The sequence below is a fragment of the Genypterus blacodes genome, unplaced genomic scaffold (genome assembly GCF_046128005.1).
Source record: "Genypterus blacodes isolate CSIRO-AG114 ecotype Tasmania unplaced genomic scaffold, CSIRO-AGI_Gbla_v1 ptg000052l_1, whole genome shotgun sequence".
NCBI classification, from domain to species: domain Eukaryota; kingdom Metazoa; phylum Chordata; class Actinopteri; order Ophidiiformes; family Ophidiidae; genus Genypterus; species Genypterus blacodes.
The window spans coordinates 1756087-1771446 of record NW_027466864.1 but is presented as its reverse complement, the minus strand read 5'-3'; the positions used below and the strand labels follow the sequence as shown (position 1 = coordinate 1771446).

Below are 15360 nucleotides of genomic sequence, written 5' to 3'. Positions count from 1 at the left end.
TCAGCCAAATTGACACAGAGCCCATATCCACTGGTGGCTGTTTGTTTGGATTCTGAAGGGTACCGTCACCACAGTTGTGCCTGCTCACTGCTTAATTTACCCTCGCTCATCTACTCACTGTGCCACGTGGAGCTCCTGCACGTTTTTAATTTCTCCTCCTTTCCCTCTCCTTCTTTTCCTTTTTTTTTGTTTTTTCACCAGTGGCGATAATAAAGACAGAGCCCAATGATGAATACGACTCTCTGGGGACCGCTAGGCTGCCCATGCATTCTAAGCCCTACTACAGTCAGCCCAGGCTCACTCCCATCATGCCTGTAGCGGATCCTGATGCCTGCCTGGTTGGGGTTTACCCTGCCTGCCCACCTCACCACGCTACCGTGCCATCGCCATCCCCCAATTCCAGCCCCACCCTGCATGACTTGTCCCCGTTGGCATATAACAATTGCCTCCCCAACAGTCCCACCCATGCAGCACCACCAGGTCCCATAGTTCCCACTATGCAGGAGAACCCAGGCCACCTCAACCTCGCCCACCCAGCTTCTCCAGACCACAGCTCCTCCATGGGTATGCTCCATTCTCAAGGCAGCCCCATTCACCTCAACAGCCCGGGACCCCTTGGCTACCATCCCATCTATGCCAACAGCAGCCCCTCGTCCTCCCCAGTGTCTCACCCCTCCACTCCAGGAGGTGCTGCAGAGAGTCCCTTCATGCAGTCCTACAGCCCCAGTCAGGTCCAGACAGCAACCAGCTCGGCCCATACTAGAGGGAACTCGCCCACCCTGCTCTGTGAGGATGCCAGCCCCCCCTCCCAGGCCATCACCGTCAAACAGGAGCCCCAGGAACTGGACCAGATGTACCTGGATGATGGTGAGTTGCTGTCTTCCCTTTTCCATCAGATAATAATTCACAGCAGCATGTTCTTTTTCTTTATGAAAACCTCTCTTTATGAGCTCTCTATGCATGCCAAAAGTTCTGTTTACATAGCACATCGCATTTATTTAACACCTTTTGCTTATCTGCATGCCACCACACACCACCGCACCCTGCTGCACCTCTCAGTATTTCCTGACAAAATTCTGGCAGCTGATTTACGTCAGATTTGTTTAATTTTAGACCCCAGCAGATTTATTTGCTTTTGGTGTAACGTGCGGTCCGGCTTGTGTTGTCCAAGTGGCTGCTTTGCTTTAAAACAGTAAATTGCCTTGATGGGATTTTGAAACAATCTGTCAAAACATCACAGCACTGAGGTCAGTCGGGGTGCAGCAGAACAAAAACAGTGGCACACGCGTAGCAAACCAAACTGTTGATACAAGGACTAATGAAGGAAGCAAAACAATGGGTAGGGGTTTCCTGAGCCAAGCGACCCCCCCGCCCCCTCCTCCTCTTTCTGGGAGGGATGCTGGGAGGCAGAAGCCAGAGGCTTTGTTTTCCCGTGTTCTCCCCGTGGAGCCTACACCACGCGGTTGTCGTCATCATGAGACTGTGGGGTCAGTGGTCTCCCTTTGGAAATGAGACTAGTCACACCCGAGGGACCATAGGGTTGGTTCACCCACAATCTATTGTGCCGTGTATCCACCTCACATTTTAATTATCCCCCACTCTCAGGTCACAAACCTGTTATCTCTGTGTCCACATGTTGTTATATTATCTACTTTATATATAGAAGACATCAGTGGGTCGGTGGGAGCATCAGTAAGCTCTCCTCCTGTGCACCTTTTGTTCAGAGTTGATATGGTGTTTGTGCGCCCATGTTTGTGTTTGTGTGTGTGTGCAGGCTTAGCCTCACTCAACAGCTCAGGGAGTAGAGGGGTGATAGGCATGAGGGGACCAGGGGAGTTTTGCTGTGGAACTGTAATTGAGATGAAATGCAGTTGTCAGCATATCTGTCAGTCCTGATGAGTCCCATTAGTCCTCACCTCATAAACAGACAATACAGAGACAAGGGGTATGTCTGTCTGTTATCAGCTCTTTAAAATGATTTCCAACTCTTCCCTTCTTTTCTTTTCTTCTCTTTTCTCTTCTCTTCTCTAACTTTGTTTACGCCAATACTTGGTCCTCTGGAAATTTAATATGGAGCAGCACTGACCTACAAATATGAAATTCTTTCGGTTTTAAATAGTTGTGGCAGGTTAAAGAGGGCTGAGTTTAACTTAATCTGTATAACCTGAAACTCTAGCTTTATTTTGCAGTTTTCAGCGGAGCTGTGAAGGGCTCCTTTTACACTGTAATATAGTGAAGAGTATAAAGATGTGCCAAATGTCCATAGTAGTGCTCAGGTGAAGTCACGTAACCTTGTTTCCCCTTCCCACTACTCCATCCTCTGTCACTTTAGCGGGATCTATCTTTCTACAACGTATGCAGTCAGTGATTACAGTTGCATTAGGGACGCGCAGGAATGTGTATTGATTGACCAAGGACAGTGAGGCAACCTCTTCAAAAGCCTCAATATCTCGCCATTTTGCATCACCTGACGTCTGTTCAAGTATCTGTGGTGAAATGCTGGAGTCCTGGTAAGTGTGTGGTGGTAACAGCATACTCCAAAGGCATCTGCTGCTCCCGGGCCCGGCCCTATCCCAAACCCCTCAAATGAGCCCTAAGCTAAAATAAATAAGATCGGAAGGCAGCTCAGAGGGCGTCCTGCTCCCCATCCGCATGCATTACCAGCGTATGTTAGTGAGCTGAGCGCTCCATTAGAGAGAGAAGACAAGCGGATGACCTCACCACAGCAGCAGTGATTTAACGCCAGCCATGTAGAGTAGCGTTCCTCCCCAGCAATTGGGGGCCGGTGATTTGGAGTCTGCGGGAGCGCACTTGATCTTCCCCCAGAGTGGAGCGCCTCCCACGCTCAAGCGCTGAGGCCTCCGGCTCTCATCAACCAGAGAAAATGTGTCTCTCTGGCCAGGCCCAGGTTTTACACAGCCCCTGAGAAATCACTCAACTTATCAACAGTGAGCTACTGTACCACGAGGAGCTTGGTTAGCATGGAGGGAATCTGGGATGTAAACCCCCCTGATTGCTATACACAGTCTCCATTGTAATCTACTAAACTTTTCCCCGTGCTGTGATAGAAGCTCACTAACTACAGTAGTGAGAGATTATGTTTGCGGTGTCTGTTCTACGGCTTGTGGGAAGGATCCTGTAGCTAAATTAGTTCTCTGATGAACGATGAATATGAAGCAGTTAGATTTATGGTGGAGCAGTGTCATTCCGGTTCATCGGCTTCGGTCTTACTTCTCACACCTGCAAGCAAAGGAATTGTTCACAAGGTTTCAGGGACTTGAAGCACGAGTTGAGAGTGAAGAGGACAAAAGGCAGCTATGCTGCTGGAAAACTCCACATCGGCTTTGTTGACTCATTGTCATAAACACGCATCACATAAAACAGAAGTTTCTCCAGACAGTTCATACTTACTCACAGCCCACTATCTCTAATTCAGCACCATTTACAAGGCACATGGTAGTGACTACAATACCAGTCAAATGACATGACAATAAAAATAACAATAGAACAATATAAAACACACAGCTGCAGCATTTACGTACGCCATCAGGCGTTCTAATTAAACTGTAAAACGAATGCTGGCATGCATGCTTTGTCACATGTCCGAAAATGCATCACACACTCACCATGCATAGAGTCAATATGAAAAAGCTTTTGATCTCTTTTTTTAATTTTCAAATACAGCCTGCATTGTGCTTTATATTACATCTTTAGGCATTTTGCTGTGAAAGTGTGAATCTATGTGTTTGTGTGTACAGTTTCTCTACGGCAATACTGCTGGCTGTGTGAGGCGTTTGGCCCTATGGGGCTGCTGCTGCTGTGTGTCCTGTCTCATTAGCTGCTGCTGCCACTAGTGATATCATGAAATGCAGCTGAACACAGCGCACAGAAAATGAACCAGTTGTAATCAGAGTCCAGATTTCTACCAGCTGGCTCTGCGGAAAACAGAGGGCCTTTATTCACCAAAATAAGAAAAACACAGCGTACCATGCAGCCTCCGCCGATTTCTGACACGTGACACATGTGCCCTGATTGCCGCGTGTTACGGGGCAGTTTCCCTTGTGATTGCTTCCTCCTCGACTCAAGGTTTGTGCATTTGAAACCCTGTTTTCTCAAACTGAAAACAGAATTGTTTTTGGTTCTCCTTCCCTCCTTCCCTCTCTCCAGCAACAAAAAGGTACTCGAACCTTCCTGAGGATCCCCATCCACCAATGATGCTTCTGAAGGCAACTCGAGGCTTTCCTAATGGAAACTTTTACACATCCTGGCAAGTTGCCCAAACCCCAGGACTCCGCAAAAACCCCTAATGATGATTGAGAGCGCGTCCGCACCGCATTGAAAACATGCTGAGTCGCTAACATTGGAGTGTGCCGCAAGGCTGGCTCTGGGCGGGGGGTGGAGGCGGGCGACTGGTTGAGGAGGGAGAGGATTTGGCAGGAGGGGGCGGTGGTGGGGGGGGGGGGGGGGGGGGGTTCATTAAAGTGGAGGTTGAAGTGTCTAATGGGACTCACTAAAGTAGAGCTGCTCCTGTAGGTTTGGACAATACATATGTGTGTCTGTTTCAGTACTGTCAGTGAGATATGGAGACCAAGTGGTAGTTCTTAGCTGCAGCCGGTGCTTTCACAACAATCCACCTTTGACCCTCTGGCCTTTTGGGAGCAGGTCAAGCTTCAGCTAATAGTAGGCAGAAGGAACTGCAGGGTTGTGTTTAAGTGCAATGCCAAGAACAGAGTCTCCTTGTAGACATAGTAATATTGACAGGTACAAGAAGAAGGGTGATGGCTTTTTTATTATTTATGACTACAAAGAGGATGTGGATTTTTTACTATTGTTGTTATTGCTGCCTTCTCATATTAGGAATCCTGTTTTCCTGGCAGACCTACACATGGTGAGGTATAAGTAAAAGTTTAGGATTGCGGGGAAGTTTTATCGTCCTAGGAAAAATTAATAGGTGGCTGTACTTGAGGATTGGCCTTTGAGAGTCATTGACCGCCCAGGCTATGGATCAACAGCAGCACTTTAAGGAACACCAAGACAAACACCAGTATATTAAGTTCAATTTCTTCTCAGCAGGATTAAAAACAATAATTTTTCATAGTAAATGAAGCCAAAGTGGTTCCCTCGACACATTAGCAGACATTACAAAGTACTTTGCGGTGCTTTTAACTTGTACACCGCTACATTTGTTAAGAGTTGTTCACATAGTCGGGTGAAAAATAATGTTTATGGTAGTGCATCAAGGACCAGTCTTCACAATAACTAATGAGAAAGGCATTTACCTCTTATTGTTGGATGTTGTCAACTAGATTTGTTTCCAGTTTAATTTGTCATAGGTCCTGAACTTTGTTGAGAGCTACACTTTTGATCAGTCCCTCCATAACTCTTGAGTTTGGATTTGAAATAACCCACTGATACACCAGGTTACACACACCCACGAAGTATGAACCTCCGCAGCAATGTCAATGATGCAATCTCCATTTCATCCGGCCTAATGGATTTGGGCCATGCGGGTCAACTCTATAGTCTTGGTTGTGCTGGGAGTAGGAGGCCGAGGCGGATGGAGGTTCTGGATTCCCGGCTCCCCCTCCTATCCTTTGCCCTGCGGTACTTCCTCCTACCCCAAGCATTTCCTGGCCTGGTGGATTTTGAGGCCGTGCAGGTTTGCTTCCTACTGATGCATCTGAAGGTCTGTCCATAGTTTTTTTAGGTAAAAAAGGTAACAGGTAACGGTGCTGACCCTTCCTGTCCTGTCTTTCCAAGCTGTCAACTATTTTCCCACTGGTCACAAACCTAATCCATCCCATCCCTTAGTGCCACTGACAGGGGTGCAGATAGATTACACACACACACACACACCAATCTATTTAATTTAGATTTTCATATTTATTAGGCCTACTGCGTTTAATTGTCATCTTAAAAATTACATGAAATAGAAATGATGTGGTAAATTACTGGTCTAACACACGCCTACTTTGCCACCATTAAGAGTCTCTCATTCTGGGTCAATCTGTCCACAGTCCCACAGTTGTACTTTTGAGTGTGAATTCAGGACATTGAGTCCAGTTGCACAAGCAGTCCACTGAAGTGTGGAGTCAGCTAATGTGTTGCAGTCCAGGGTTGTTGCCAGGTCAGGCCTGATAATGCTGACCCATTAGAACAGAACCTTCAAAAGATTGAAAACAGCCTGTTTTCACTCATTGTGCATTCATAGTTCACACAGCATGAGACAATAGAAGTGGATCCCTGTGTGTTTGATTGGCCTGGGCGGGGGGGTCACCCTATTAAAGTCCTATTTCAAGTCTGTTGTCTATAGCAGAACACAGTAAAAAACAAGGTCACCTATAGAGGGGTAATAAAAGAAGTATGTTGAAGCACATATTGCAATGACATGTACAGCAACTACATGTGACTGATATATTGGACATTACAGTGGGAGTAATGAACCCAGTACGTACCACATACTATGGCGTCTTTCGTAGTAGTAGAGGAAAACCTTTACAGTTGAGTGGAAGTCCTCTGGATTACCTTAGCCCCCTCTGTTTCCTCTTACGTCTCTTTTATCTCTGTCCCATTGGCTGGACTTGAGAGCCTTTAGATTCCTGGTTGTGATCAACTTTTTTTTAAATCACATATTATGAAACCTACTCAATTACAAAGTCTATTGTCCAAGATTGCTTGCAGTTTAGCAAATAATTGGATCTAAGTGGTTACATATGACAGTGGCAAGTGGGTCACAGTATTAGCACTTTGATTTTTAGCTCTTTGCAAAACCTTTGGGAATATTATTAGTTTTGATAAGTGCAGCAAGATGAATCTGTAAGAATTCAATCCATTCATTACCACAGCACGCTGGCTTTTATGCGTGTGTGGGTGCACCAGGCTGAGCCAGAGGAGCTGGTCTGGTTTCAGTCCCTCCGTCATAATATCCATAGTCACTGAGAAGGAATGCGTCTGCTGAAAAAGTGCAGCTAAATTATCTAAACAAATTGGGTTTCTTTTGTGTCTGCAGTTTGATACATGCACGCATTTAGACGGCATTAGACTTGTGTTGTATTTGTCTTACCCAAATGGCAGAAATGCATGAAGCGCATTTGCTACTGTACTGATCTCATCTGTTTCTTTCTACTATTATTCCAGCTTGCGTAGTCACACTTTGATTTGTATGGAAGCCGAACAGCAGAATGATCTTCAGTGATGTATGATTTTGAAAAGCACGAGTAAAGCCACAGCTGCTTCTCCATGTACATTTTTGTCTGTACATTCAAGTTATATTCCTTTTAGTTCACGATGTGTAATGCATCTCATATAGTTTCTCCTGACACAGCCGTTTAGAGGCTCGGTTTATGTGGCTCACATTCTGAGGTTTAGCAAACAAGCGCTGAAAAGCCACCGAGCCACGCGGATCACAGCGGTGCAGGATTCAGAGGGGCCCTGTGGCTTGGCTGGGATCTTCCTGTGTATATCTGTGATCATGGAGCTACCACCTCATGCCAAATGCTCTCATTACTGAATTATAATAGAACTAATGTCAATGTGGTTGACTCCTCTGACATGATGATCACTGATCACGGCTCTCTTCAGGTTGTGTCTCATCCCCCCAGTTGTTACCTGCTTATCGGTATCTAAACTTTTGATCATTTGCTTAATTATGCAAGGTGTAAAGGTAGAGTTTACGTATATTTACACCATGAAAGAACTGTGTGGAAACAACAACCCACCATAAAGGTTCAACAACAAGCTCTGATTCTGCCATGGCCCGATATGTGAATAGAACAGTTTGTGGCTGGGCTTTCATTGGCATTTCATTGGAATTCTGTGATCGCTGATCAGTATGAATATCACCCTGAAATCGGTTTGACCACACTCCACTTTTCCGCTGTAGGGATAACCTGTGTTGCTTCGGACACTACAAATGTGGTCCAGTGACAGAAATCATAAATTTGCTTTGATTCTGGAATAATTCCTTCTGGCATAGAATGATATGAGCACATGGAAAACTCATATAGACTCCCAGCACACAACAAAGCAACAAACAAGACCACTTAAAATTGCCAAAACAAAATGGTTTCATTTTCCCTCTCAACAGGCAGGTCAGAGGACAGGGTCAGGTCAGACCAGCACCCTTATGGGGTTATATGGATTAAGCGTCTTGCTCAAGAATACTTCATCAAGTCAGAGTTACAGATCATTGAACTTGGTATCTTCTGTTCATAGTAATGACCACACTTATGTACTTTGCGCTCATTCCCCCAAGCAGTTGTAGTGTTTTTGGTCAGAGCTTGGGGGATGTAAATACCTGTGGCATCAGTAAACAGGAGCAGGTCTCCATCCCAGACCACTTAATAACAGCTCCCCATCTGAAATTTGTTAGCTCAGTGAAATAGTATCCTGTAGCGACGGATGTCAACAGAGAAGTCTGCTCCAGCAGGGAGGGATGGGGAAAGCCGTGGGGTTTGCAAATCTTGGCAGAGTTTGCCGTCTCCTCTATGTGCAGATTAAAGGCAGGGAGAGATAGTGGTAAGGAGAGAGTGCGAGAGGGGGATGGGTATGTATGCAGATAGAGCTCGATCTTCATGCAGAGAATGAAATAAAGATGTTGATATAAAGCGCAAAATAGTGCGGGGTAGTAGCTTTTACCAGAATTAGAACTACAAACAAAGTGCTGCCCCCTGTTTCACTGTCACATTCCAATATACAAATCATTCTAAAGAGGCATTTAAACATAAAGGTCAATTGTAAAAGTTATGAATTGAAATAATACTCAGGCCATTCTCATCCAGTCTTTTCCCCAACTCATAGCGACCCCATTTGTTCTGCTTTCCTTTGGCATTATGTCTTTTGTCATGGCTCACGGGCCTCAAATGGAGAGCCAGCTATAAGGCATGAAATGAATTAGGAGGAGAGTTTGGGGTCAGCAGATTGTCATCATGACCTCAAATCCAGGAATATTCACCCAACATGTGGAGAAGCAGGTCACGCATAGACATAAAGGAGAGACAGACGCAGACAGGCAGACTGAGAGAAGGAGGAAAATGTGAGATGGAAGAAAGGAGCATGCAGTTTTGGTCAATTTCCCTGGCAGGTCCTCGCACTGCCCCTGTTCTTCACACAGGCAGACACTACCTCCTCCTTTCTGAGCTAAAGCTGCTAAATCCACAACAGTAAAAGTCTCAGAAAGATAAACACGGCCACATTTAAAGATCATATTTTCTTCCCCCTCCCTGTGGGGATGGCGTGCAGTGCAGAGACTTACCAAGCAGTGGGTGAATGGGTTTACTTCAGGGGTGGGAATGATCATAACCACTGAACTGTAAGTGTCCTACTGTTGACATATGACCCATGGCAGTTATAAAACTCAACAGGTCCCTTGACTCTCTGTATTGTACTCAGCTGAGCTCAGTTCTTCTCCAAACAACCTGCGGACAAACAGAAGTCTTTTCTCCACAAGTGCTGCATCAAGCCTTTATATCTTTTCATGCATATTATACTTTACTACTTATACTTTACAATACTGTATTATATTTTTTCTCTGTTCTGCAATTAAGGAATACACATGCATGTTATTGATTGCATTCTAACAATTGCTGGATATATGTAACTTTTCATAATCCAGGTCTATTGCACAGACCTTCATTTATGGTGATTTATGTTCACATGACATTTGAAAAAAGAATTGCCTCAAGCAGAAAAGGCTTGAAGATTTTACGTGTATGTAAATGTACTTTGTGCAAGGCTTAAAGAGATTGACTTAGGAAAAGCTACTCAATGTAATTCAATAGTTCAAACAGGTCGTTAATTGATTGCTGATTCAGTTTTAGGACTGAAATATTCCCGCTTCTATACAAATCATTAATGTCGGCTTTTCAAATGAGTCAAGTTTTTGAATTCGTAATTGTGTTTATGACTTGTAAATGACATTAAAGTATGAGTAGGTGGACACGTCGTTTAGCTCACACGGTAAATCAGCCACATGTTATGTGCTGAGTTGGAAAGCTCGGACCATTAACACCCTGAATGAAAATGTCACATGCATTTTTAATTTGATCAGGGAGATTTACTGTGTCAAAGAGTGAAGTAGCAGGCTGTTGTTTCTGTTAAGGTATTTATTTAGGTGATACGTTCCCCCTAAAGCCCCGGCAGGCATTGAAAACTGTAAGCCATGGAACCAGCCAGGAGAGAAAGAGGTGATTCTATGATTTACAGGTGACAGTGAATGTCTGTACACTATCCACTATCTAACACCTGTCGAGAAGTGGAGATGGCCCAAGTTTCAAGACAACTATACGGTCTCCATGGGGAAGAAAGTTTGTCCTCTATGAAAATCAAAGCGGGCTCTGCGGGTGTTGGAAAGCAGATAAGTAGAGCCTTTGCCAAGCAAGCCTCCCCTCCTGGCTCCAGACTTGTCTATGTGAATAAGTCCACATTGTGCCCTCAGGCGACCTCGGTGCTGCCTGAGGATCTCAGCAGGCGTGGATGATTTAGAATTGTAGGGCGGCTCTTAGTGTCAGCAGACAGAGTGTTAATCAGATCACAGGCAGTGTCGGTGCATATTCGTTGCTGCTCTCAGCAGTCGTGCGTAAAGAGAGGGAAGCCACGTTCTTCTGCACAGCTGGAGCTGCAGCTTGACTTACCTTCAGGATTCTAGTAAATGCATCTCTAGGACTAGCACTGAAACATGCAAAAAGGACAAGTCTGCACAGGATGCTCCTTAGACTAATACATCCTGTGAACTGCAATAACAGCACTGTCATAGGTTCTTTGCATGTCAAATTGTGTGAGAGGGGTCTAACAATATCTTGGTTGTAATCTCTGTGAGACTACCAGACATTATGTTTGAATCCTGTCAGATTATGTTAGGAATGCCACGGGAATTGTAGCTCTATGAAAATCAGGGGGAAAAGCCTTTGATGGTGAACTGGTTAATACTGTGAGAATTTCTGACACTGTTTCATATTATATTTTATTATAGTGCTAAACTAGCGACAATTCTCTCATCCCGGACAGCCCAAAACTGTCCAAAGCAGTCAGAGCCTTTACTTTGATAAGAGAATCTTAGCCTAGAGGTCATTGTCCTCCAGCGCATGCATCTTTAAAGGATTCCTCATTTAAAGAATATCAGACGGAGAGTAGAGCCAAAACGTTAAAACAGAAGGACATAGTGTGCCTACATACGTATACACACACACACACACACACGATCATACACACTAAAACAGGAAGGCGCCTCTGTAATCTGTCTTGCTGTGATGGATAGTGGACAATAAAGCTTACACTGAGGTAAGCCTTTTTGGACACGGACAACACAATTTTGCTATATATAAATATATAAAAGAAAAATATTCTGAAATCCCACATTACAATTGACAGGCAACAGGTGATTTAAAGAAGCAGAATACAAATGCTGTGATAAATCGTGTCATACGCAGGTGCACAGCCAAATTCTCACTCAGACGGCTGCAACTCACTGAAGTATGATTGTTTCAATATGCTCATATTTTTCACTCTGTGCCATTTTCAGAACCAGTGAGATCTGGAGCCGTCTGCAGCAGCCTCTGCGGGAGCATACGTTTCTAATTCTGAATCAATCACGGCGCGTTTATCAGATGGCTGAGTTATTTTACCATAAACCTGCCGGTAATGAGGCATACCAAAAGTTTTAATCTGTCTCCTTTCATATCTCAATCACAGAGACCTGTGTGTGTGTTAAACTCACTTTGGTATATTTTCAGACTTGGCTTGGTAATGCTTCACTAGGTCTTATGTGAAACTGAGCTTTTTGATCTTTCACAATCTGGTGATGTATACAGTCTTTATCTGAGAAAATCGTCCGGTCCGTATTTTTAGGTTTGGTTTTGATAAACACTGTATACGATACGGCAACAATACAAAACAATCAGAGTGGACTATGTCATTGGAATAACTCAGCTTGCTTGTTGCAAACTATTTTTGGCTCTACATCTCGTACTGATCATTCCGGTGTCGGCTCTGGTATTTCTGCAGTGCATTTGCTAGAAATTACTTGTCAATCATAGAATGTGGGCAGGACTGTGACATCCTCTGCCTCAGATTGTGTGCTGATAACGTTTCTGTCGGTTGAATCTGTTCAGTACACAGTAGAGTTGCTTTATTTGTGCTGCATGTTGTTTTCTTCACCACACATACGAATTGAATACTTTTAGAGTGCCTGCTGGCAGTATTAACTATACTTAATTTTGCCATTTTACGTATATTCTATGCAAATAGGACACAAAGCTACGAGACACCGGATGCTGACAAAATCAAATATAAAAGCTTTTACTGAATTATAATAGTTAGTGTTTACTATACCAGTTCATGATAATCGTATGCTATTGTGGCATAGAAACAGAGGGACTAATAAAATGCAAAATGAACGTGCTGTAATGTCGCCTGTACCACGTAACGCAGGTTAGTTTCAGAGAAATCTGCGGTGAGGGCACCGGAGAGCAGCTCTAACCATGTAAACACCTCCCCCTCATCCTCCCTTGAGAGCGGCCTCAAGCGATCACACCCGCAGCCTCCTGGGCCAGGGAGGAAATGAGAGGAGGAGGAGGAGAGGGAGGTGGTAGGCTCACAAAGAGAGACAGAGTGAGGTGAGACAGGGAGAGGCACAGCACACCAAGCAAGATCAAAGACAAAGGTTATGCACTGCTGGGGCCAAAACAAGCACGGCAGCGGTGAGGCTCTCAGTAAAAGTTGTTGTTTTTAGATTTGCTTTTCTAATTTGGGGAGCTGTCGTTTTATCACCGCATTTCTATGAGTTCTTTTGGCTTTGACTCTGACTCTGACTAAGTGATTTTAATCTGGACTGGGTATACGCTTAAAATCTCTTGGGCCAGGTCGTTTTGTTTGGCAACCAGTCAGATTCATCTGACTACAGAGGACCATAAAGTACGTCCTCTGAAAGGTGAGGCACATCAGAGACTCAGAGGGGGAGATTAGAGCCAAGCTCCACTTTGTCTCACAGGCTCTGCTGCGCCACATGAAGCATAAAGAGCATGTCATTGTGATTTCTCAAAGCAGCTCCTGCTCTCTTATCCAGCTGAGTGAGGAGCTCTCATCTTGAAACAACAGCGGCCATGCTGATGTCTGTCTCCTCCATCAGAAGATGTTTGAACTACTTTTTCATGTCACTCCTCTCATGGCATTCTTAGGCAGTAACTGCATCTTGAAAAAGTTTTATTTGTTGCTGCTGATTTCAAGAACTCTGCATGGCCTTGTACATTGACACATTTAGAGCCTCTATAGGTTAGAACTAAGAGAGGTGGTTGAACATCCTTCCTGAGTTCAGTAAAGCAAACACTCCAAAAGCTTAGTGTTATCCTGCATTTACGGCACTGTGCTCTATAAAGTTTTGCCTACATCGTCTGAAGACCTGTCTCTGCCCTTGCGAGACACTGACACACCTTTCTCTCTTTATTTTTATCCTCAAATCTTATTTCTAACTTGACTCTCCGTTTCCATGGCTCTACTTTTAAATCTGAAAGTATTTCATGTTGTTTTTGTTCACCTTGGCGGCGCGAGGAGATGATTGGCTGCGGCTCATGGCAAAGAAGTGCTGATGCGGTGCCACAGCTGCTGGAGCAGAGTTGTAAAACCTGAGCTTGGGTCCTCTTTGTAAACCCAGCTTCGTTTTAAAACAAATCCTCGCTCCCCAAGCTCTATCTCTTTTACTTTTTTTCCCCCTCCTATCTCCACTGACAGTTGTGGAGACTGAGTGGTTCCACATGGGAAAGCCCAGGGTTTCACACATTGGCGCAGCCGTGGGGATGAAATATGCTGTCTGTACATATCATCACATCATTAGGCCCAAAGGGATCCCTGGGATGGATTAGAAGCTGTCTACCTGCAAGGCTCAGATGAATTTATGAAGCACTTTATCATGATGAAGCATTAGTGGAACACTTTGTCTCTTTCCATTTGTGTTTATCTATGGGAATAATGATTGCATACGCTGCCTTTCTTTCATTGTCTTATAGCCTGTCTCTTTTTGTATTTTTTGTCATTTTTATGTGTGTGTGTGTGTTCTGACCTTTGGCCCTTCTTTATTTTTGACACTGCTGGCTATCAGCATAAGATAAGTGACGTTGTCCAAGCCTCTCCATCCAGCCGTTTCAGGCGCGCGTGGGAGGCAGCAAATTGTCCATTAAGTGTTTCTGCTGAGGCCGAGAGAAGATTTGATATAGTGGGGAAACAAAAGTAATATGTACCAGGAAATTCAATTGTATCTCTCCAGCAACTTTGAGCTTTAGATTGGCTTCCCCACCAAATCAATTTCACATAAATTCACAAGTTCAGATTAGGTCTACGTTTTCAGCACTTCATCTTAGACTGTGTGCAAGCTTCTGCACAAATTTGATGCCGGCGTCTATCTGTTTATATGAAAGAGCCCCTATGACTCATACTCACTTCCTCTAAGCTGCTGAGAGCCCGAGCACGACAATGGGAGGAAGCCACCTCCACTTTCTCACAAACCTGATGTGAGGCTATGAGAGTTACAAGTGTAAGCATAGGAAATATTTCCCTTTGCTACAGTGTGAAGGTCCTTGACCCAAACACTGCTGTGGTTTATTCGTGCAGTGAAAGTGACAGAGGTTCAGGAAGGTGCCCTGCTCTCCTTTGGTATCAAGAGACTCCAAGTGAGAACAGAAGTCTCTGGAAGGAAGCCTTTGTTACAGTTCCTCAGGTCAGAGGTCATGTTTTGGATCGTCAGCTGAGAGAAAGTGAAGTCACTCTCTGCCAGGTCATTGCCAGTCAACCCAGATTTGGCGGAGGGAGATCAGGTTACGACAGCAGGAACTCCAAACAGCTCTCAGGCTTGGAGGCTCTGCATTTCAGCCGACCGCAGGGCATCCTCTTCTCTCTGAGAAAGCCCCATGTTATTGAAACCCAGTGCACCGGGCTCTCTGCTAACAATGCTAACTAAATCCCCAGTGCAGGTCAGGTTCAGGCTCAACTCATACGGTCAGAGCGGCCAAATGATGTCATGAACATCTTAGGTCGGATCGCTTAAATAAAGAATAAGGTTCAATTTAAACACAGCTACTGACATTTTTTCATGCATTTCTATTTTTGTCCAAACTATTAAGCTTTTCTGAGCTGCTAACATGCAATAATTATATAATGCAATAGCAATGCTACTTTCCTTCCTCTTTCCTTTATCAACTTCTTGCCACTTTAATCAGACGGACATAGGCTCAGGTTTACTTGTTGTAAACTGTGCATACAATCTTTGCACGTTTTTTGACACATTTTTACTGCATTCATCCAAAGCATTAGCTGTTCAAGAAGTAGACACTTGGATGGATGCAATACTCCTCAAGTGTAGCGCCAACATTTGTG

At 44.5% G+C, this 15360-nt stretch overlaps 1 protein-coding gene across 2 annotated transcripts in view; it reads left to right on the top strand.

The window, feature by feature from the left end:
• LOC143001022 (nuclear factor of activated T-cells, cytoplasmic 1-like) overlaps positions 1 to 15360 on the top strand; it is a 59754-nt gene that overhangs the window by 39408 nt on the left and 4986 nt on the right. For both annotated transcript variants that reach the window (XM_076150565.1, XM_076150567.1), the window contains exon 9: positions 202 to 867. In XM_076150565.1, the coding sequence (XP_076006680.1) occupies positions 202 to 867 (666 nt within the window). The remainder of the gene's footprint in view (positions 1 to 201; positions 868 to 15360) is intronic.